Source organism: Gymnoscopelus braueri (genome assembly GCF_963280865.1).
Source record: "Gymnoscopelus braueri genome assembly, chromosome: 16".
NCBI classification, from domain to species: domain Eukaryota; kingdom Metazoa; phylum Chordata; class Actinopteri; order Myctophiformes; family Myctophidae; genus Gymnoscopelus; species Gymnoscopelus braueri.
In genome coordinates, this window is record NC_137616.1 from 3,297,411 (window position 1) to 3,321,893 (window position 24,483).

Below are 24,483 nucleotides of genomic sequence, written 5' to 3' on the forward strand. Positions count from 1 at the left end.
GCAAAACAATCGCGATTATCTCAAGCAATTCCCATTAATCAATTATGTAATAACTACATCTGTGTCACCGAGCTCCATACATGGAGCTGACTGATTTGTTTGCGCCCGATGCCGGGACAACACAATGAGGTTAGACAACACACTCCATATTTGGGCGTAGCTGCAATGGGAAACCCTTGTTTATGGCTGTGGTCATAGTGACCTGAGCGTGACGACGTGTTACGTCTGTCCGGCGGCGGGCCGTCCTCCCATTAGCCAGTTTTAATAATAGTTTGTGACAGGCCTATTCTGCCATATGGTAAAGTCTTTATGCCATGCATTTAACCCATTCAATCCAGGAACGCATACTGTGTCCTTTTAAAGATTTCTTTGGCTATTCAAAAATAGCAGATCTACAAGCTCACAGCGCGAGCTTGTAGATCTGCTATTTTTGAAAATTCGTGACAATTTGTGCAAATCTTTGAATATATATATATATATATATTATTTTTTTAAAGCAAACATTTTTAACTCAAATCTTTGCTTCATGGGGGTCCCTGGAACAAAACATTTTGAGATGGGGGTCCGTGGCCAAATACATATCTAAAAATGTTTTCTAATCCTAACAGTATGTTATGCTATATCAGTGGTGCTCCAACTTTTCCATGTTAAGGACCGCGGACCCTCATCTCAAAATGTGTTTTTCCAGCCAGGGACCCCCTAGAAGAACAGATCAGAGTTAAAAAATGTTCGCTTTAAACCATATTTTATATATATTCAAAAAGTGCAGATCTACAAGCTCATAGTGCGGCACTTGATGTCTTAAAATGACACAGATGAGATGCGTTCCCGGTCTTAATGGATTAAGGCATGTTGGAGTGCTCCTCTTTCCCAGCGCTTCAGCGCTCTCTGTGTCCAGTGTTTTGTTTTGGCAGAACACGTTTCATCCGCCTGGCTGTTTTACCAGCCCCGTTATTTACCACCTGACCGTTGGATCGTTAACCACAACCATGGGAGTCCATATTTACCGTCATTTCAGTGTACTATATGAGTTTGACCGCAGACCCCTGTCTGGAAAGATTTGTGTGCCAGGGACCCTCAGAAGAGAGGATTTGTGTAAAAGAATATAGGCCTGTATATATAAATTATATTTAAAAAAGAATTCTATCAGATCTCACAAGCTGTTGCATTGTGATCCGTTACATTGTAGATCTGCAATTTTTTGAATATGCAAAAGTATAACAATAGGCCAGGTTCAAACCGATTATGATGCTATATTAATTTATTTTCCTGGTGACCCCTGGACCCCACTTTTGAGAACCACACTCACTCACATTCATATGACCTCTAACCTCTGGTATTGTGTGATGTCACAGATCAAACAGACTCAGGACGGAGAGAGGAAACAGCTGAGTCAGCTGCGAGACACGCTGAAAGCCTCGCTGCAGTCTGACCAGAGAGAGGTGAGTGGGAGCAACTTCACCCGGAACCATTTTCAACCTTGTCTTCATATCAATGGTCCTCACTAACGCTCACTATAAGACACCGTTTCTGTCTACTCACTCTGTGTCTCATTGATGGGCCGTGGACCTGCCTACCAGTGACTAAGTATAATTATTCTGATTATACTTTCTGATTGGTCAATCACTGAATTCAGCGGTGTGTTATTTCTGGACAGACAGCTGTCTAATCAAAGACCCAGAGCACCTGCTGCTCATATCAACCTGCGCTGCTTGATTTTGGTGCCGTATCCCACATGACTGCCATGTAAACAAACACACCATGTCATTTACAACTAAGCGTTGCTCTCAAGAGTGTTTTTGAAAACATTTGCGAGAAATAGACGATGCAATAACCAAAAATGGATTCTATTTGATCAACACTTCCTTGTTTTCCGAGGCGACCGTGTCCGCCCAGCGCAACACTTGGAATACTTCCATTGCCATAAGCAAGGAAATACTTCGTTTTGTTGTTACTTTTGGTCAATTTATGAAATTATGTATTAAGTAGCCGTGTAATAAGCGGGATAATTGACGGGTGTCTGGTCATTATTGAGAAATAAATCCCTTCAGGATTTATTTCTCAATAATGACCAGCGACCCGTCAATTATTTCTTGCCTATAACTCTAACTGTAACAATGATTATGTGAGCGTCCACACCGATGAAGGATAGTGTTCTGTAAACAATGGCACCAAGCACGTCAGATATATACAAGCTCATAGCGCGTATGAGCTTGTATATCTGCTATTTTTGAATAGCCAAAGAAATCTTAAAATGACACAGATGCGTTCCCGGTCTTAATGGGTTAATGGCTGCCCAGTGCCCACTAATAACTAAAAACCCTTGGGTTGTAGGACGGGCAGACCAAAACCAACCCAGGCTACAGCCTGCACCAGCTACAAGGGAACAAGGCTCACGGAACGGAGAAATCTGGAACCCTTTGCAAGAGGAGCGAGGGGTGAGTGTCTCCTGCATAACCAACAGTGGTGGAAAGTAACTAAGTACAGTACATGTACTCAAGTACTGTACTTAAGTAAAATTTTGACATATTTTACGTATTTCCAATTATCATCTGACCACTTAACTTAAGTGATCAGATGGCCACGTGCATTTTCAGAGCATGTTTTATTTTAACCCATTTTGGGCGGGAACCCCTATTTGTAACTATACCTTTCAGGACGGGAACCCCTTTTGGGGTTCCTGTTGCTATGTACAGTATATAGCAACACACATTTGTTGTTATTTTTTAATAAATATTTGAAGTTTTCCAGAAAACTTAGGGTCAGGATTTAGAAGCCGTTTTTAGAATCGGCCTCAGGTCTAAATGGGTTAATGATCAATCAATCAATCAATCGATTGTGTTCTGGCTTGGATCAATGGAACTAACCTAGTACTTTTAGGTCCTATTTATCGGTATCAGATCTATCATCAAAAAAATGTACTCACCAGTGCTTGTTGTTTTTTGTTTTTTTTCACGTCGCCATAGACCTTGTTAAAATCCTTAAGATTGAGCTCTGCACTGTTTGTAAACATCGCGGAGATCCCCCTGCTTCTACCAGTGAAAACCACGTGTCAAACGGTGCCTCCATGTTGTAGTTAGAAGTAGAACGGTTTATGTTAAACAGTGATCAGCGAGGAGAAAAACTACAAAGAGAAAATGGCGTTTCAGTTTCGTCATTAGAATTGAGGCCGACGCGATCGGCAAAACCGGATCCCGAATAATTCAGTTTCCGGTGGTGCTACCGGAACCGGAAATGGATACAAAATTTCGAAACGTTTTTTATTTTATTTTTTTGAAAAAAAAAAAAAAAAACACCACTTCGCGTAGATCTACGCGATTGGCACGTGGCGGCTTTAAATAGGTTCGCGTAGATCTACGTGATTGGCAGTCAATGTGTTAAGGAACTGGAATCGTAAAAATCCTAAAGGATCCCAACCCTCCACTACGGTACAGTTCAGTATAATTCCATGTGTGACGGTGTCTTTTTGTCCCGTCAGGCTCAGGAAGGTTTGGCAGAAGAGGAAATGCTCCGTCAAGAACGGTTTCCTCACCATCTGTCACGGAACGGTAAGGCCCACCCCCATTCTCTTCTGCTATTGGTTGCCCTGGATTGAGACCCCGCCCACCATCCTGCATGCTCCGCCCTCAGCCCAGTTCATTTTTACTTCGCCGCAAAAAAACTGAATTGAAGCATGAGCTCTAGGACGGAGTGCTAGTTTATTTTATTTATTTATTTATTTTACTTTTTGTTTTGTACTTTTTTTATTTGTATGAAAAGTTTTTTGGTGAAGAGCCAGACAGCCAATCACGACAGAGCGTCATCAGACAGAAGAGGAAGAGGAGGAGCAGGAGAAGGAGGAAGAGCATAAGGAAAAGGATGGCAGAGAAAAGGGTGGGGCACCGTGCGGGCACGGGTCTGGCACCGGGCAGGTACCATGGGCACCGTGCGGGCACGGGTGTGCACCATGGGTAACCATGGGCAAAGGGTGGGCACCATATGACAGGGCTACAACTGACACATTATTTATGTAAATTATGTTTTTGATTGTTCAATTCATTCCAGTTCAATCCATTCATTTATTCATTGGCGACAGATGTAAATTCATATGCATATTGTACATGTAGGTAAAACATATGCATATTTTACATTTAGGTAAAACATATGCATATTTTACATTTAGGTGAAACATAATGCATATTGTACATTTAGGTAAAACATTAAAAACAATAATAATAATAAGATTAAGCACAGTTTAGCTATGGTTAATTCAATATGAGTAATCACCATTTGTAAATATGCCCAAAATATGCCCATTGTCTCTGTATATTGTTGTGGGGAGGAAAGGTAAATGACGGCAGATGTATGCATTTGTTTATTATCATTACAAATATAAAAACCATCCATGGCATCCATGGTTGTGTTACTGAAGGACAGAGGTTTATTAACTCACCTGATATGAGCAGCTGATTATAGATGTTAAAAATGAATGCATTAATTGACAGCCCTAATTTATTTATTGATAAAATAAATGTTTACTCTGCCAGACCAAGTACAGAAGTCTAGTGTCAGACTGTTAGTCTATTTTGTTTTCTCATCTCTCTACTCTTTCCTGAACTTCTCCTCTGTTTCATTCTTATTGCTATTGCTGCTATGAAATGACCTGAATGTACCCTTGTGATTAATAAAGGTCTATCTTATCTTATCTTATCCCGGCCTTACTAAACGACTTTTGTTTTCTTCTAAATTCAGAGAATCCAATAATTGTACCTCTTTTTCTACTACTTTAGTCGTTATGCTTTTTTTTTTACATTTTTGAAAATCTTTTGACACTTTTCACCTAGAATGACTTGCCCAAAACAGGGTCGCCAGGGATCATATGGCTAATAAAAGCATGACATAGTGGTTTATTCTTTTAGTAAAAGCATGAAATGGTGGTTTATTATTTTAATAAAAGCATGAAACTGTGGTTTATTCTCTAAAATCAGTCCTAACGTCCAAAGATCTGTGTCTTCCCTGTGCATACAGATCCTTTGTGATGTTGTCATGGACGTATCCATGACAACATAATAATCACTGCTCAAGTTGTATATACTGTATATGCTTCACAGCCTTCTGACCTAGTATTTATAATATTTACAGTAGATCTATATGTTTCATACTACAATCAGTTATTGTTGTAGTATTACTACTAGTTGTCGTAGGAGCAGTATCAATTGTATTATTCATGTTTCTATTAACCACTTAAACCCCAGCCTCCGTATTGTGGGGAAAGCTTTTTGCGGAAAATAGCAGATCGACAAGCTCACAACGCGTCGCTTGTCAATCGGCTATTTTCAGCGAAGGCTTTCCCCACAATAACACAAAACAGAAAAAAACAGTAGTATAGAACCCTGAGTGCACTCCGCTCAACCTTTTAAGTGGTTAAAGGCAAACTGTGGTGGAGTCTCTTTGAACACACGTGTTTGTCTTTCCAGGCAAACAGACCTCCTGCTAAACTCAACCTCCTAACCTGCCAAGTGAAGAGAAACCCGGACGAGAAGAAGAGCTTTGACCTGTTCTCACGTAAGTCTTGAGTGCAGGTAGCCATGAAGCTACACCAGCTCCCTCACCTACTGTAAGTCTTGAGTGCCTTTAGCCAAGGTGCCAACTACACCAGTTCCCCTCAATAACCTTTTGTGAAATATTGACAATATACGTATAGGCCTATGGTCGCTGTCGGGTTGAAATATTGAGGATATACTATAGAAAAATTTGTACATAAAAAAATCGAAAATAACCTGTGTTCCAATGTATCCAATGTAGTTATTATTTAGTCATAGTCACAAGCTCTTGCTGATACTATTCATTGGTTAAATATTTGTAATATCCCATAGCCAGACGTGACCACTTTAAACTTTCACTTTCAAAATGTTTCAAAACACACACATCGTCACACATCAAAACAAAAACAAAATCTCCATGAATTCAAGGCTTCACGGGGTGTGTAATTGATAGAAAATAAGTCGCTTTTTTGGGTGATATACTCCTTTAAGTTAGACCCGACGTTGAGAACCAGTGGTGTAAAACATGTTGGACATTAAGGTCCTAAGTGCCCAATCTGCATCTAAGCATCATGCTTATATATGTTGTTCTTTTCTACAGATGACAGAACATATCACTTCCAAGCAGAGGATGAGGCCGACTGTCAAATGTAAGGAGTCTGTCTGTCTGTCTGTCTGTCTGTCTGATAGGCTTGGGCGGATCTTAGACCTATGATTCGATCATAATATGATTGAATATTATCGTAAAAAAATATCTCTATTCAGCTAATCTTGCTCTTTTGTTGTTGTTTGTTTTTGTATCAAAGATGTATACATCTGTCTATCTAGTATTTATTGCGAACGCGCCGCGCCTCCGACCAAGTGGAGCTTACTATGTCACCTTGCTTGGGTTGTGTGTGTGTGTCTCCGTGTGTGTTCATTTCTCATTGGCTCGCACCCCCATGTGACTCGAAACTCCGTGCTGAAATGCCAGCAGCTGCACTGCCTGTATACAGCCACCAGAGTGCGGCAGAGTGCACTACTACAGTGTGGTTGAAATATAGCAGCCACAATCAATCTTAGCAGCCACAGTCAATCTGCGTTCGCTTCCAGCATTCGCGCGTCTTACTTGTGTGTGTGTGTGTGTGTGTGTGTGTGTGTGTGTGTGTGTGTGTGTGTGCGTTCCAGTTGGATCTGGGTTCTTCAGAACTGTAAAGAGGAGGCTCTCAACAAGGCGTTTAAAAGCGGCGACCAGGAGGACGGGGGTGAAAACAACATCCTGCAGGAGCTGACCAAGGCCATCGTGGACGAGGTGAAAAAGATGACCGGCAACCACATCTGCTGCGACTGCGGAGCGCCCAGTGAGTAGAGCAGTGGGCGCTGTCTCCCAGTGTGGAGAAAGAAGGCTTAGGATGTTTACTGTGATTGCTCCGTCTTGATATATATGTTACAGGGAAATTGGCATTCCAGGGAAATTTAAAAAGGAGCGCTCGTTTTCACCGCCCTCCCCCCAGGCAATTCTGTAGAACCAACACTAGAGGGCAATGCAAGCCACACTACGTGCATAGACGTGCATAGACATGAACGTGCATGCGCGTGCACGCATGCACAAGCGCACACACGCACGCGCGTGCGGACGCACGCTCATGCTTTCAATTTGGTTTATTGAAAGCATGACTGTTAAGATAATTGTATTCTGGCTTTTAACATTTGTTTTAGTTTATCCACGACACACACGCACACGTGGATAATAACCCATGAAAAGATCTATTCTCACCCTATCGGTTTACAACTCGGACGGCGCTGATTCGACTAGCAGACCATCGGCCAGTCGGCGCGGGCACTCGCCGGGCGCGCCTCCTCGGCCTCAAGCTCTGCTAAGTCCGCCTCGCATCAAAGACCCGCCTCGCGCCTTCTCCTCCTCCTCCTCTTGCCGCCTCGCATCAAAGCCCCTCCTCGCGAGGAGGAGCGCCTCGCGTAAAAAACCCTGTCTCGAAAAGCCCCGCCTCGCACGGAAGCCCCGCGCCTAAAAATGAGCGCTCCTTTTTCAATTTCCCTGGAATGCCAATTTCCGTGTAACATATATACTCCTTGGTTTCTGTAATTCTCAAAGCAGTTGTCCTCCAAACCCCACCTCCAGTCGCTGTCATTAGAGCGGAGGGAGCATGGCAGCAGAGCCTCTGCTTGCTGGCGCAGCTGCAGCCCCTCAAGCCCAATTTATCCTGCGCAGAGAACGGCAGAATAGCAGATCTCCAAGCTCACAACGGTCGCATCTGTGACACTGTAAAAAGGAGATCTTGTATCTCAACATCGCTTCACCTGTATAAATAAAGGTCAAAGAAATTAACATAAACATAATGAACTTAATATCCGGTTCAGAGCACGTGAGCGGAGCGGGTGGAAATGCCGCTCGGCGCTCCAGGGGGATGGTTTCACGCTCGCTATTCGCTCACATTGACTCCCCCCGCGCTCCACTCCCCGTCGCTCTGTCGCTCACGTTGATTTGCGCACCTCTCGCTCCATGCTCCGCTCAAACCGGGTCGCTCAACAGTAAAAAAAATTAAAGAAAAAGAAAGTAGAAATTCTAATGAAATCTCAGTGCGCTGTGCACTGCTGGATGTCTGTGTGTCTCTGAGTCTGTGCGACCGGGCATGCTCAAACATTCGGTGCGCGGCCCCCGCCGGGGCGGCTTGGAGCGCTCCAACCTTTTTATAAACCAGCTCCGCGCTCAAGTCGCTCCGCTCCGCTCCGCTCACATGCTCTGATCCGGTTATAATTGTATTCTTGCAGACTTTGAACTAACATAGTGCTATATAATATGGCTGTCTGCTTGCTGGCTTGGCCAGTTAAGCCTGAGATATATTTAAGTTGTGCTCCGGTATTGTGTAATGAAAATAGAAATCGTGTCGAATGATTGTAATCGCGATGCGTTGTGAGCTTGTAGATCTGCTATTATCGGTGTGCGATTACCTGTGCACAACTAAAAAAGGCTTCAAAATATAAAAAAATATAAATTATTTAAAAAAATCACACCCTGTGTGAAGTGGGCGGTGTATTCCTAGCTAATCACAATACTGAATGGAGTCAACCAATCATGTACAAAAGATAAATACATTTATTGAAACACTCTTTATGATGGACGAAACCATAACTCGAAAAAAAACCAAGATTTGGTTTTTTTCGAGTTATGGTTGCTTATATAGGGCTATGCACATGTGTCATGTGACACTGGCCAATCACAGTCCTGAATAGACTGTGATTGGCCAATCACAGCGCAGGATAATTCTACAAATTTCCTGGGCCCAGATCTCAGCGCAGGAAAATGTACATTTTTCCAAATCTCACTTATAGGGGCGGTTTCACCGCCCAAAAAAGTAAATCTATTAAGTGTGTTCTCTGTGTTTCAGACCCGACGTGGCTGTCTACCAACCTGGGGGTTGTGATCTGCATAGAGTGCTCAGGCATCCACAGGGAGATGGGTGTCCACTACTCTAGGATACAGTCTCTGGACCTGGATGTCCTGGGAAACTCTGAGCTGCTGGTGAGTGTTGCCAGATTTTGTGAGCTTTCCTACTGACTCTCCTACACTGTCTCCCTCTCAGCTTTCCTACTTTTTCTGTCTCCCTCTCAGCTTTCCTACTTTCTGTCTCCCTCTCAGCTTTCCTACCGTCTGTCACGCCGAACACCGTCTCCCTCTCAGCTTTCCTACTTTCTGTCTCTCTGAACCCTGACTCCCTCTCAGCTTTCCTACCATCTGTCTCTCCTACACTGTCTCCCGCTCAGCTTTCCTACCGTCTGTCTCTCCTACACTGTCTCCCTCTCAGCTTTCCTACCGTGTGTCTCTCCTACACTGTCTCCCTCTTAGCTTTCCTACCGTCTGTCTCTCCTACACTGTCTCCCTCTCAGCTTTCCTACCGTGTGTCTCTCCTACACTGTCTCCCTCTCAGCTTTCCTACCGTGTGTCTCTCCTACACTGTCTCCCTCTTAGCTTTCCTACCGTCTGTCACTCCGAACACTGTCTCCCTCTTAGCTTTCCTACCGTCTGTCACTCCGAACACTGTCTCCCTCTTAGCTTTCCTACCGTCTGTCACTCCGAACACTGTCTCCCTCTTAGCTCTCCTACTTTCTGTCCCCTCTCAGCTTTCCTACCGTCTGTCTTGGCTCTACAAACAAGGAGAACTTGGTCTAATGACTGTGTCACTGTGTGTTGCCTGTCTTCCCTGTAGCTGGCCAAGAATGTTGGCAACGCTGGCTTCAACGACATCATGGAGGCGGACCTGTCGACTCAGGGCGTCACCAAGCCCAGCCCCTGCAGTGACATGTGAGTGACACTCAGTGATAACCTCTACAAAGAGGCACACTGTCACTTTACTGTATTTAGCCCTTTAAGACCGGGAACGCATCTGTGTCATTTTAGATTTATTTGGCTATTCAAAAATAGCAGATCTACAAGCTCATAGCGCGGCACCGAGTGCTATGAGCTTGTAGATCTGCTAATTTTTGAAAATCTTGAAAATGTGCGCAAATCTTTGAATATATACATAATTTTTTAAGTGAAATTGTTTTAATCTGATCTGTGCTTCTGGGGGTCCCTGGAACCACATATTTTGAGATGGGTGTCTGTGGCCAAATACATATTTTGTAGACATTTGTAGAATATATTCAATGATTTGCACAAATGTTCACGATTTTTCAAAAATAGCAGATCTACTGTACAAGCTCATAGCGCGGCACTCTGTGCCGTGCTATGAGCTTGTAGATCTGCCATTTTTGAATAGTCAAAGAAATCCAAAGTGACACAGATGTGTTCCCGGATTGAATGGGTTAGTCTACCAGGGTCTCCCAGGGGCTGTGTACTTGGCCACCATCCTTTTCCATTCCAACAAGGAATCGTTCATTGTAACGGCGAATTGTGCGTGTGTCTCTCAGGCAGATGAAGAAGGACTACATCCTCAGTAAATACACAGAGAGGAGTTTTGCGCGTCCGCACTGCGACGACACAGCGTCCAGGCTGCAGGTTCTGGCCGAGGCGGTCCGGAACAGAGACATCCTGGCTCTCATCCAGGTCTACGCCGAGGGAGTGGAGCTGATGGACACCATTCACCAGACCAATGAACATGTAGGATGCGCCTCACTGCTTCCACTACTAGACCAATGAGCACGTAGGACACATTCTGCACACATTTTCACGATTTTTCAAAAATAGCAGATCTACAAGCCCACATGAGCTTGTAGATATGCCATTTTTGAATAGCCAAAGAAATCTTAAAATGACACAGATGCGTTCCCGGTCTTAATGGGTTAAAGCAGCGCTACTCAACCCGCGGCCCGCGGGCCGCATGCGGCCCCAACGCAGCGTCTTGGCGGCCCCTCATGGTCAAACCCCCAAGCACAGGATAAAAATATACATTTCTGTTCAAATATATGGGTTGCTAATTTTTTTTCCAAAAACAAACATCAATTGTTACAGGTATAATGCATAGTTTTCTATGCATTTCGGTTTTTTTTGGGAGGTTTGACCCCCATTTTTTTCCGGCCGCGCGGCTTTGCCGCGCGCCCAGGGTAGGTGTCCCTTATTTCAATCTCTGGGAGTTGGCAACCCTAACCTTGCCATACCTTAGCTTTTGCTGAACTGATGCCACTGGACATACACACAAAATAAACAGGTAGAGTGAAAAGAATATGATGTCAAAATGTACATTTTCTTATAACAATAACAATGCGTAGTGTGTGTTACAAAATCGAAAAATCCAAAATAGGACCGTCATTTTTAGCTTGCGGCCCCTTGGACTTTTGGTATTTTGCTGAGTGGCCCCTGAGCCATCTTAAGTTGAGTAGCCCTGGGTTAAAGGGACTACACCATGAATATAAAGTTTTTTTTTTTTTTTTTTCACTCAGAACCAGGAGATAACATGCATACAAACTGGCTCAATAGCGCCACGTGCAAATCAGGACAATGTGGTATTGCAGGTGAAAGTGCTTTATAAGCCAGAGAGAAGTTAGTTGGAATGAGTATATCTGAGTCTTGATTTAGGCTCAAACCTAAATGGGATTAGTACCGTTGACTGACAAAGTTAGAATTGAAAGTTAGAATTGACAACCCAAGAGCCAATCAGCAGTTCGTTCCCCTTCAGCCAATCAGCAGTTCGTTCCTCCACCACCAGACAACTTTTGAAAGGGCAAATGCCGAAAATAGGTTGCTTTATTCGGATACATGCGTGTCACTGCCCGCCCCTGCCGGTTCTCAGAATTTTTATTTTTAAATAGGCTCTGTCATGATTAATTGACCACATATATTATCGGAACGGTATCTTAAAAGTAAATTCCGTGCCACAAAAAAATATGTTTTTAAAGAGAGACGAAAACAGCGGACAGAATTTCAATGGCGGCCCGGAGAAACGCCCAGACAGGCCTGCGGGCCAGACTCCTTCTTGAAATCAAATGCAAATGAGATTTCCGGAAGGGGGGGGTTTACCAGGCTAGGCGCTGGGGGCATGTTCAGTGCCCATACCCTAGGTGGGGTTGGCGAAAGGGCCTTTCTGTGTGGAGTTTTGCATGTTGTCCCCGTGTCCCCTAGTGTAGGTACCCTCACAAAAAGCATGCAGTAGTCCTGGTCTCTATATACTGCCTCCTGGTCAGCCGGGGCACCTGATGGAGGGGAAAGGAACTGGTTGGGATAACGTGTTCCTTCCACACACTACGTCCTACCGGGGAAACTCCCCCCTGTCAGGTGATAAGAAGCGGCCTGCTCACTCCTCATGCATTGAAGGAAGCATGAGCTCAGTTCGGGGCTCTCCCCAGGCTGGCAGAGGGAGAGTAGCCCCCAGGATTACAAGCTTATAGGCAATTGACACTGGGTGAAAAAATGGGTTACAAAAATCGTGGGATAAAATGTATAGAGCAAACATTTGAGGTGAGAAATAACGGAATAATGACTCATATTTTCTGTGTGTGTGCTACAGGAGCCAGGAGAGACAGTGCTCCACCTGGCTGTTAGGATGGTGGACCGGAACTCACTCCATATTGTAGACTTCCTGGCCCAGAACAGGTAAGCAATAGCATAATACAGAGCAGTGGTTCTCAAACTCTTTCGGACCCCCAAATTGATATGTATTTGGCCGCGGACCCCCACCTGAAAATATGTTGTGCCCACGGAGCCCCGCCCAGAAGCAAAGATTTGAGTTCAAAATGTTCGCCTTTTATAAAAAAAAGATTAAAAGATTTGCACACATTTTCGAGATTTTTTTAAAGATCTACAAACTCATGTGAGCTTGTATATCTGCCATTTTTGAACAGCCAAGGAATAAAATATGGATAAAGTGGTTAAAATGATCGCGACTCTTTATTAGCAAATTTTGCTAGGGACCCCCTGGTAACCCCCCCCCCCAAGATCACTCCCACTACCCCTGGGTCACAGTGTTATTTTTTCTTCTTGAAAATCCCCAATTTATTCCAAAAATAAACACATCACGCTCTGTGACTCTGTGTTGTTTATGATATTGAGTTTCATTTGCTAACGTCTGTGTTTGGACAAAAACATATATATTGTCTTACCCTTTGGATAAATTAGTGCTTTTTCACCGTCAGTTGATGCTTCATAGCCATTATGAAAGAAATCAGCTGATGTGTTTATTTCTGGAACACAGTTCTTATGTGATGCGATCCAAGATTCTCCTATGGTATTTTCAAGAGGAAAAAATTATGCTGTGACCCAGGGGGATATAGCGCCATCTAGTGGCAGTAATGTCATTGGGTCAATTGGGTGCTCTATAGCATAATATACTGTACATCAGCCGTTCTCTAACTTTTTCTTGCCAAGGACCCCCCAAATTGATATATATGCCAAGGACCCCCCATAAAGATATATATATATTTCTCTTCTGACCCCAGAAGAGAAATGTCTTCAAACACTTTCAGAAATGTTCAAAAATAGCAAATATACAAGCTCACAGAGCGTCACTTCGTGCCACACTGCGAGCCTGTACATCTGCGACTTTTTTGAATAGCCACGGTAACACATTTTGGCTGGGGACCCCCTGGAACCCCCCCCTCCCCCAGGGCCCCCCCCCCAGGTTTGAGCAGGTCTGGCTTTGTTGTGAAGGTTTATTCCACAACTGTAACGTGTGTGTGTGTGTGTGTGTGTGTGTGTGTGTGTGTGTGTGTGTGTGTGTGTGTGTGTGTGTGTGTGTGTGTGTGTGTGTGTGTGTGTGTGTGTGTGTGTGTGTGTGTGTGTGTGTGTGTGTGTGTGTCAGTGCCAACCTGGACAAGCAGACGGCTAAAGGCAGCACGGCTCTACATTACTGCAGTCTGACCAACAACAGTGAATGTCTGAAGCTGCTGCTCCGTGGAAAGGCCACCGTCAGCATAGGTAAGACTACTAACTAGACTGCCTAACCCGGTGGTGTAAAGTAACTAGGTACATTTACTCAAGTACTGCACTTTAGTACACTTTTGAGGAATTTTTACTTTACTGGAGTTTTTCCCATTTTCAATTCTTTTACTTCTACTCCACTACTTCTCAGAGGCAAATATTGTACTTTTACTCCACTATAATTATTTGACACCTTTAGTTACTGCAGTAGTTACTTTGCAGATTTAGATTATTATCACAAAACATACATTCAGTCCACTTCAGCCCTATATACATTTCGGCCATTTGAAAATAGTAGATCTGCTATTTTCAAAAAAGATTTTTATACATTATGAACTTGTGCAATGGGACATTCTGCACAATGAGTACTTTTACTTTTGGTACTTTAAGTATATTTTGATGCCAATACTTTTGTACTTTTACTCAAGTAAAGTTTGATTACCGGACTTTTACTTGTAACAAAGTCATTTCTACACTGCAGTATTGATACTTTTACTTACTAGTAGAGTACTTTTTCCACTGACCTAACCCTTACCTACCAACCCAGCTACAGTAGTTCTATAAGACAACTAGTATAGGTAAGACTACTAACTAGTATACCTAACCCTTACCTATCAACCCTCTAAGACAACTAGTGTAGGTAAGACTACTAACTAGTATACCTAACTGACCTGGTCCCACGTTATGTGCCACGGAGGGCCCTAAGGTCTGCTGAACAGGGTCTGTTAACAGTTCCCAACACTAATTTAAGAACAAAAGGTGACAGAGCCTTTCAGGCTGTAGCTCCCAAGCTCTGGAATGCTCTTCCGCATGTCTTGAGAACTGCAGCCTCTGTGGACATTTTTAAGAACAACCTTAAAACGCTATTATTTGAACAAGCCTTTGCAGATGTTACATGATTGTATTTCCACGTAGTGTCGTTATTTGCTGTACTGCGTGAGATGCATTGTACAGGCTTTTTTCTGTTCTACCTATTTTAATACCTTGTTTTGTTTTTAATTTCTATGTATCTGAAGCACTTTGTGAGTCCTCTCTGTGAGAAGTGCTATATAAATAAAATGTACTTACTTACTTACCTACCAACCCAGCTAGTTTGACTCGGTTCCACAGATAAATATTGTGAAAATAGCCGATCTACAAGCTCGCATTGTGAGGCGTTGTTAGCTTCGGCTATTTTCAAAATCAGGCTACACTGCACCAGCTCCTTATCACCTGGTTTTCATTTCAGCCAATGAAGCGGGCGAGACGCCACTGGACATCGCCAAACGCCTGCGTCACACACAGTGTGAGGAACTGGTGAGTTGTGGTGATATAGCCACACACATTTTGTTGATTGATTGATTGATTGATTGACTCCTTTATTAGTCAGAAAAGAGACTTGAATTAATGGAGATTTTTTTGTTTTTGTTGCCAGACCCAAGGGGTCGGCCTACATGAGGCTTTGTCCCTATTTCGTCCATACATGGGCATAAAAGAGGGTTCAAGTTTCGTCCCCCATAGTGATGGAGCTCACTTTTTAAAAAATGATTTTTTTGAAGTGCATAATCCTATTTATAGGTTATTAATGTCATCATGTGTCTCGCTAGCCAATCACAGTGCTGAATAGAGTCAGCCAATTTCGTCCCCCTTTCGTCCATACATGGGCATAAAAGGAAAAGGAATTTATTCTGGGTCTGGCAGAACCAGGTCTCCCGGTCTATTTTTCTCACATTCCTAAGCCAATAATTTGATGACCGGTGGCGGCTCCGGTAGGAGACTCAAAGTGTCAACTTTGAGTGTCCTACCGGAGACATTAGCATCTTTCCGCCGGTCATCAGCTTGTAGATCTGCTATTTTTTTTTAAATCATGAAAATCTGTGCAAATCTTTGAATATATATATTTTTTAAAGCAAATTTTTTTAACTCAAATCTTTGCTTCTGGGGATTCTACAAATGTCTTCTAAATCCTAACAGTTACTTACAGTAACTTATGTTGCTATAATCAGTGGACCCCCAAAGGACCCCCAAAACGATAAGTATTTGGCCACGGACCCCCATCTCAAAATATGTTGTTCCAGGGACCCCCCAGAAGCAAAGATTTGAGTTAAAAATATTCGCTTTGAAAAATATATATATTCAAAGATTTGCACAAATGTTCACGATTTTTCAAAAATAGCAGACATACAAGCTCATAGCGTTATGAGCTTGTATGTCTGCTATTTGTGAATAGCCAAAGTATAAAATAATGGTTAAAGTGGTTACACAGATGCGTTCCCGGTTTTAACGGGTTATGGTTTTAAAAGAGGAGGTTGTAACACCATAGTGTGTGTTGTGTCTCTTACAGCTGATCCAGGCTCAGACGGGGAAGTTCAATGTTCACGTTCATGTAGAATATGAATGGAGGCTGAGGAATGAAAACGACCTGGAAGATAGTGATGATGAGATGGAAGATAAGGTGAGCTCCTCTCCTCTCCTCACCTCTCCTCTCCTCTCCTCTCCTCTCCTCTCCTCTCCTCACCTCACCTCTCCTCTCCTCTCCTCTCCTCTCCTCTCCCCTCCCCTCCCCTCCCCTCCCCCTCCCCTCTCCCCGTTTTAGTTTTAGTCTGGTTTTAGTCGACTTAATATCATAAGATTATAGTCAACTAAATCTACAGTTGATTTAGTCGACTAAAATGTATGTTGGCGGTGCCATGATGGCATTGTAATGGCTGATTTTACATGTGGTTGAATGCTGGAATAGCCGATCTACAAGCTCACAACGGCTCACAACGGCTCACAACGCGACGCGTTGTGAGCCGTTGTGAGCTTGTAGATCGGCTATTTTCAGAGCGCAACACCTGAGCGCAACCAAACATAAAAAGACGTGTCTTTTAGTTCTACTGGATCTCTTCTCCACTAGTCCCTCACTACCATTTTAGTCTAGTTTTTATTTGTTGACGAAATTGTCAATATGTTTAGTCTTAGTTTTAGTCACCATAGCTTTAGTTTTTATTTAGTTTTCGTTAACTTTAGGTAGTCGACGAACATTTTTCGTATAGTTTTAGTCGACGAAATCGACACCGCCTGGAAGTAAAAAAAAAAATTGGAAGTCTTGAGTATTTTGTCCAGCACTGTTCTGCTGTTCCCTCCGTGCAGCCCATCCCCCAGAGGAGAGAGGAGCGTCCGGTGAGTTGTTTCGTCCCCGGGTCGGCGGCGGCGGCTCTGCAGCCCTCGCTGGCCGCTGTGGCGCGCGACGCGGCCTGCCTGGCCCGGGACAAGCAGAGAGCCAACGCTGGGCCCGACCACCGGCCCAGCATGATGCTCAGCAACGAGACCTACGGCACCATGCTGGACCTCAGCCCGCCTCCGCCCGGCCCCGGCCCGGCGGGGGTCCCCAGCCCCGCCCATCCACCGCTACCCCCGAGGGTCCCCGCTAAAGGTCGGTGCCTCTATGTCAGTGGTTCTCAAAACGTGAAAAAAATATAATCTACACATATATACTGTACACATAGCATAATCCATCTGGTACAGTGGGCCCTATCTTGCACGCCACCTTACCCCTTGTGCCTAATCATTTTTAGGCATTCTTTACTATTTTGTAGCTTGTACATTGGCTTGAAGTATTTTTAGATATTTTTCAAAATAGTCAAAAAGAAGGGGAAGAAATAAGTGTAGGCATAGCGTGATACTGTCTTTTCTATTTTACCACACGCACCTGCCGAGAGGGAGAGAGAAAATAGAGTGAGCGAATGGGAGAAAGGAGAACAGCTTCATAGAAAACACATTCCATGGTGAAACATGTCTCTCTTAGCGCATAGTTGAATACAAACAAAGCAGATTCTGCTAATATGTAACATTGGCAATCATGGCACGGTAAATACCCAACCCAGACCACTACCAAAGTGATAATTTTTGCTTTGAAACGCCATACTGAATAACTGAGACCATTGTGACAGGTCCTGGACATAACAAACCCATGGAGACAGTAGGAAGACAGAGGTCATCGTCTGACCCTCCCAACCCTCAGACCCCAGAGAGGAACATGTCCATGTATGGTAAGTCCTGTCTGTCTGTCTGTCTGTCTGTCTGTCTGTCTGTCTGTCTGTCTGTCTGTCTGTCTGTCTGTCTGTCTGTCTGTCTGTCTGTCTGTCTGTCTGTCTGTCTGTCTGTTTGTCTGTCTTTTTGAAGCCAAAGTTTTCAAGTGGCCAACTGTGGTACTGTGAGTTTAGGCCGGTTTGGGCCTACTACATGAAGGAGTTAAAAGGGCTCGAGTCAAGTAGCACATACACAAAAAAACAATTTAAAAATAGAAACCAACAGGTATACAGCAGATTTAAAATGGCACAGTCAATCCGGCATGTAAGTTAAGATGTTACTGTATGTTTTGAGTGTGTAATATATTATGTTTAAGTTTCCTTTTAAAACAAGCTTTTCCTTTGATGTTACGCATATCGTCTGGAAGACGATTCCAGTGTGCAATTGACCTATAAAATACTGAATGTGTGTGTGTGTGTGTGTGTGTGTGTGTGTGTGTGTGTGTGCGTGCACGTGTCTGTGCCTGTGTGTGTGTGTGTGTGTGTGCGCGCGTGTCTGCGTGTGTCAGTCCTCCCCCCGGTAGTCCCTCCCCCTCCGGCGGGCAGGAGGACCAGCATGCTGGACCCCAAGAACACGCCCCTCCCTCCGCTCCCCCCCGGCGTTCCCACGGCAACAACGCCGGCGTTCTCCCCGCCGACGGGACCCCCGCCTCCGTCCGTTGCCGCGGCGGCGGCGAAGACGCCGTCGTCCAGACAGCCTCCTCCCCCCCCGCCTCCGGTGCCTGGTCACCAGAGCGGCCGCGGACCCCCTCCCGGACCCAAGAGTCCCAAAGCACCTGGTGCCAGGTAGGTTGGACCACAGTGTAGTGCATGGGTGCAACAGATAGCCAGTGGTGGGAAAAGTACTGAAATGTTTGACTTAAGTAAAAGTATCAATCCTGCAATGTAGAAGTACTCTGTTACAAGTAAAAGTCCGGAATTCAAAAATGCACTTGAGTAAAAGTACAAGAGTATTGGCATCAAAATGTACTTAAAGTACCAAAAGTAAAAGTACTCATTTTCAAATGTGTAAAAAAATTCATCTTTTGAAAATAGCAGATTTACAAGCTCACAATGCGTCGCGTCGTGACAGATTGTGATCTTGTAGATCGGATATTTTCAAATGGCCCGAAATGTATATAGGGCTGAAGTGGGTGTTTGTTTTGTAATCATTATCAAAATCTAAGTATCAAAGTAACTAGTAACTAAAGTTTTCAAATAAATGTAGTGGAGTAAAAGTACAATATTTGCCTCTGAAATGTAGTGGAGTAGAAGTTAAAGTATTGGAAATTGGAAATGCTCAAGTAAAGTACAAATACCTCAAAATTGTACTTAAGTAAATGTACTTTACAGTTTACACCACTGCAGTTGGCCAGACCTGAGGCCCATTCTACAAAAGTCTTCTAAAACTGTTTTCTGAAAAAAGATTTCTATGTCGGTGGTTCTCAAACGTTTTCATGTCAAGGACCCCCCAAAATGGTATGTATTTGCTCATAGCACGGCGCAAAGTAACGCACTATGAGCTTGTATATCTGCTATTTTTGAATAGCCAAAGTATAAAATAATGGTTAAAAGTGGTTAAAATCTAAAATGTTCCGGTTTTAATGGGTTATGACCTGAGGCCCATTCTACAAATGCCTTTTAAATCAGTAGTTTGGCCGCGGACCCAGCAATCTGAAAAGGTTTTGTGCCAGGGACCCTCCAGAAGATTTGTGTTTGAAAATGTTTAAAATTCAAAAAAGAAAAATTCAAACAAAAATGTAAAGATATATATATATTTTTTGCAGATGTACAAGTTCGCGGCACGAAGTGACGCACTGTGAGCTTGTATATCTACTAAGAACTGCCACTGTTCTAAATCCTAAGAGTTTTCAGAAAAACTGATACCGACCCATACGTGTCCATTTGGAAGACTGGTGGTCCCTGGACCCACCGTTGAGAAACGGTGACTTATCGTAGCCTTCAGTGTTCACTGATTTTATCTGTTAATGTAATGCTCCAAAAAATCATATGCTACTGAAGAAGATTAATTAATTTAATACTTTTTTAATCACTCATTTATATGTGTTTTTGGTGTTTTCAGCTCGGAGAAGAAATTCCCCAAAAGACCTCCAGTTAGGATGAGATCTTTTGACAAATCAGGTACACACGCACGCACGCACGCACGCACGCACGCACGCGCACAAACAAGTGTAGGTTTATTGATGTGTTTGAAACGTTACGTAAATAAATGCCATTTTATGTCGTTATCATTATAATGCGTTGTTGAATACTCAATTCTGATTGGTCAATTAAGTCCAAAACCCAACATCAAATTAAATCCAGACAGCAATGCGAAGCTCCTCAGTGTACATTGATTGGATACAGTGTGTGTTTCATTCATTTATTTAAAATATTGATCACGTGTTTTGTCTTTGCAGCTCCAGGTCCAGTTCATCCCAAATCTCCTCAGAACTCGTCCAGTCCCACCTCTCCTCCGACACCCAAACCCAGAACCACTGTCCCTGTAAGCTCAAACAAACACACACGTGCGCACACACACAAACCCAGAACCACTGTCCCTGTAGGCTCAAACACGCACACACGCGCGCAGGGCCGGCCCTAGGGTTTTCGTGGCCCTGAGCAAGATTTTGGTGGCCCCCCCCAAACACCCCCATTATAAAATCATTATGTCATGAGATAATTTCATTGAATATAAAAATAATAACGCTAGTTGTTGAACAGGAGATACATGACATAATTACAATATGAAAGTAAAAAAAAAAGAGGAAAAAAAAGTGGCCCCCCCTAGTGGCTGTGGCCCTAAGCGACCGCTTATATTGCTTATAGTAGCGGCCGGCCCTGCACGCGCGCGCACACACAAACCCAGAACCACTGTCCCTGCAGCTCACGCACACACACAATTCAATTCAAAGGGCTTTATTGGCATGAGAAAACATACGTTTACATTGCCAAAGCAGAAACACACACACACACACACACACGCATGCACGCACACGCATGCACACGCACACACACGCACACACGCATGCACTCAGGCACACACACAAACCCAGAACCACCATTCCTGAAGAATAGTTCCCACTTCTTGGGGTAATTTTTTGTCACTGTATATTTTGCACATACGTGAAATGTGTCCTCTGCATTTACCTATCCTATAACTACTAGGAGCAGTGAGCAGCCATTCGCTCTGGGAGCAGTTAGGGGTTAAGAGTCTTGCTCAGGGACACACATCGACACGTTGCTGACACATGTGTGTGTGTTGTGTATCAGAAACAGCGCCCCCAGAGGGTGAAGGCCATCTATAACTGTTCAGCTGACAACGTAGATGAGCTGACGTTCATAGAGGGAGAGGTGATCGTTGTGACCGGAGAGGATGACCCGGAGTGGCTGGTAGGTTCCACAGTTCAGTGCTCTGTTCTGCCATGGATTAATACATGCTATAATAGATGGAGAGGATGACGGAGTGGCTGGTAGGTACCACAGTTCAGTGTTGTGTGCTTGTAGATCTGCTATTTTCGGCAAAGAGGTTTGGTGTAGAAGGAAAAAAGAGCAGATCAAGTGCAGAGCCAATACTGAGTATTGAAGGTTTATATGAAATAAGCATAAAAACATTAGTTCACACAACACTGAGGAAATCTATAAAAAGGTTTAATCTGCAACACAATTTTATACAATATGTAGAGGGGGTCCCTGCTTCATCTCTCTCTCAGCTAGGGGGTCCTTGGCCTGAAAAAGTTGAAGACCCCTGCTATAATAGATGGGAGAAGATAATGCCATGGATTAATACATGCTATAATAGATGGAGAGGATGACCCAGAGTGGTTGGCAGGTTCCACCGTTCAGTGTTCTGTTCTGCCATGGATTAATACACGCTAAAATAGATGGAGAGGATAATCCAGAGGGGTTGGTAGGTACCACACTTCAGTGTTCTGCCCAACGCATTCAGAATCAGAATCATCTTTATTGTCACATCACAGCAGTCACGCAGCCAGAACTTAAGTATTGGCTGGGCCTGGCCAGGAGTGGGAAGCCATGTGCGCGCAATATTTTTTTATTGAATTAATTCATTAAATTCTTATTTTTGCCTTCAATTTCCTCAACATATTAAATCTTTGAGATTAACAGGTGTCGCAATGTCACGGTGGCCCAATTGTCTCCAGGCAAAGCACTGAGCCAATACAGAGGCAGCACAGCACAGCACAGCACAGCACAGCACAGCACAGCACAGTTGACACAGCCGTGTTTTGTTTTGTTTTTGCCCGCTGGCTGCTTCAAGTAATGAGCATTATCTACTATTATCAATAGCTACTGTATAACGAATAGAGAGATTGGCACAGTGGCTTAAATGAGATCTTGTTAATGATTCATCAAGACAAATAAATAATCGTGTACCTACCTACATGAGATCATGAGATAGAGATAGATAGCACACACCTTAAAACCATTTGCATATTCTTATGGGATCCACACACAAAGTCACTAGTCATACTCTGATCTAATGTGCAGCCTACATAAGTATAACTTGAAGTTTTCTCCTGGAGTTTAGCTCTGTTACATCCGACTGAAAAGTTTGATACCTCTTAAATTGTGCCTTGAAGCAAAAACAAAAGTGATGTAATAATAGTCGCAGGCCTGGCTGTGTCTTAACAACTTGTTTTGTGTGTGTGTGTGTGTGTGTGTGTGTGTGTGTGTGTGTGTGTGTGTGTGTGTGCGTGTGCGCGTGTGCGTGTCTGTGCGCGTGCGTGCATGTGTGTGTGTGTGCGTGCATTTGTGTCAGATCGGCCATATTGAAGGAGAGCCCAGCAGGCGAGGAGTGTTTCCTGTCACCTTTGTTCACTTCATCACAGACTGATGATGTCACTTCCTATCACCAACCAGTTCTATTCTTGTCACCACGGTTACATCTGTTACAAAACAACAAACAAACAGCATTGTGGGTGACATTTTCTTAAAAGTGCTGTGAGTGATATTTATTTCTTTATTTTTATTTTTGTTTATAGCTCTATATTCAGACAGTAATCATTGCTATAGAGCAGGGGTTCTCAATCTGTTTTATACCACAACCCCATATTATGAGGGATTTTTTGTTGGCAATGATATAGCAATGATTACTGCCAGAACATAGAGCTTTAACTTTTTAACAAAAATAAACTTTTAGTTTTAACCAAAAATAAGTCACTTACATCACTTTTAACACATCAGGTGCCAGCATTTTTTCATAACAACTTACGTTGGGTGCCAGCATTCTCCCCATTGACTGCGCTTTGCTGTTTAAAGCTCTAGACTCCACGAGGAGCAAATCCATGTAAAAAAAAACATCCATTCATGTTGCGCGATGACCCTGGCTACAGCCTGGAACGATAACATTTCACTCGCGAGTTACAATGGGGGGGGATCGCGCATCGCGCATGACCGGTTTTCCCCACCGGAAACAGATTCGGAGATATAGGTGTTTTAAAGAAGGAAATAGACAGGAAGTGGATGGCAGCCATGTTTTTTTTTCCGGTGATCTATCTGGCCTATCCTTCTCAAGATCACAATGGGTACTCCCAGAGCTGCTCTAGCCCCGCCCGTGTGGAGAAAAACGAAAAAAACAAAAAGACATATTTCACGGTCTGGACCGTGTTCGGCACCGGACCGCTACTCTGCGCAAACACGGTTCAGACCGTGTTTGGCACCCGATGTGTTAACATAAATTTTTTATAAAATTGTAAAGTGGTGATATTATCAAACATAAATATCATAACATATCAGACAGTCTACATGTATTTAATTCAATCTGACCAGAAGCAGGGATAAAAAAAAGATCCCCACCAGACATTAAAACAAAACATAAGATCGATATCAAAAGCAGAGACATTGTATTTTTGTAAGTTTGGGTCCCGGGGGTTCCTTCCTAGAAATGTATTTAAAAAAAGTACAATATTTGTCTTTGTAATGAGTGACAGTCCTACGTATTTGTTTTCTAAATAAGGACAACAGTACCTGTTTTTGTGAAAACATTTACTTCTACTACTGCAATACTTTACAAAAAAAACAAAACATTAGATAGTAGATGAAATTACTTAGGATGTCAAACTGGCTAAAGGGGTTGCAGGGTAAGTCAATATTATGTGTGTATATCAGAGAATAAACATGCTAGAATCCACTTGATGTGTCACTAAAATGTGTTGAAATTAATGTTTAGTTGTAATGCTGATTAAAGAACAATGCCTGCCTTCTGATGAAAATATGAATGGTTTTATTCTGACCATTCCTCAGCCACTTGGAACAAGTCATTATCCAAGCTTCTTCCTGGTGTTGCTACGCTTTCAATATTTGATATAAGGATAATTAATTCCTTTTAACAGGTCCGTTCATGAAAGTCCTTCCGGTCTTGTTTCCAATGAGGACCTGTGAGCAATTAGGGGTTAAGAGTCTTGCTCAGGGACTAATTTCATTTCATCGACACATTTGCTGGCCTGGCCTGGAATCGTACCTGGGGCAACCAGGGCCTCTGGCTCCCTAGGCGGGCTCACTAACCACTCAGCTATGGCCGCCCCATAAAATAATATAAACATCCCAGCTTTCTAACAGC

The 24,483-nt window shown here is 43.4% G+C and overlaps 1 protein-coding gene across 1 annotated transcript in view; it reads left to right on the forward strand.

Moving 5' to 3' along the window:
* LOC308103686 (arf-GAP with SH3 domain, ANK repeat and PH domain-containing protein 2-like) overlaps positions 1-24,054 on the forward strand; it is a 52,465-nt gene extending 28,411 nt beyond the window's left edge. Inside the window, exons 9-28 of the mRNA XM_080453808.1 lie at positions 1,356-1,442; positions 2,335-2,438; positions 3,479-3,548; positions 5,457-5,544; positions 6,124-6,172; positions 6,690-6,862; positions 8,909-9,042; positions 9,728-9,822; positions 10,431-10,620; positions 12,464-12,549; positions 13,754-13,869; positions 15,101-15,168; positions 16,196-16,306; positions 16,987-17,269; positions 17,787-17,885; positions 18,434-18,710; positions 19,987-20,045; positions 20,324-20,409; positions 21,177-21,296; positions 22,684-24,054. Of these exons, the coding sequence (XP_080309934.1) occupies positions 1,356-1,442; positions 2,335-2,438; positions 3,479-3,548; positions 5,457-5,544; positions 6,124-6,172; positions 6,690-6,862; positions 8,909-9,042; positions 9,728-9,822; positions 10,431-10,620; positions 12,464-12,549; positions 13,754-13,869; positions 15,101-15,168; positions 16,196-16,306; positions 16,987-17,269; positions 17,787-17,885; positions 18,434-18,710; positions 19,987-20,045; positions 20,324-20,409; positions 21,177-21,296; positions 22,684-22,758 (2,370 nt within the window). The 3' untranslated portion in view covers positions 22,759-24,054. The remainder of the gene's footprint in view (positions 1-1,355; positions 1,443-2,334; positions 2,439-3,478; positions 3,549-5,456; positions 5,545-6,123; positions 6,173-6,689; positions 6,863-8,908; positions 9,043-9,727; positions 9,823-10,430; positions 10,621-12,463; positions 12,550-13,753; positions 13,870-15,100; positions 15,169-16,195; positions 16,307-16,986; positions 17,270-17,786; positions 17,886-18,433; positions 18,711-19,986; positions 20,046-20,323; positions 20,410-21,176; positions 21,297-22,683) is intronic.
* The last annotated feature ends 429 nt before the right edge of the window (positions 24,055-24,483 follow it).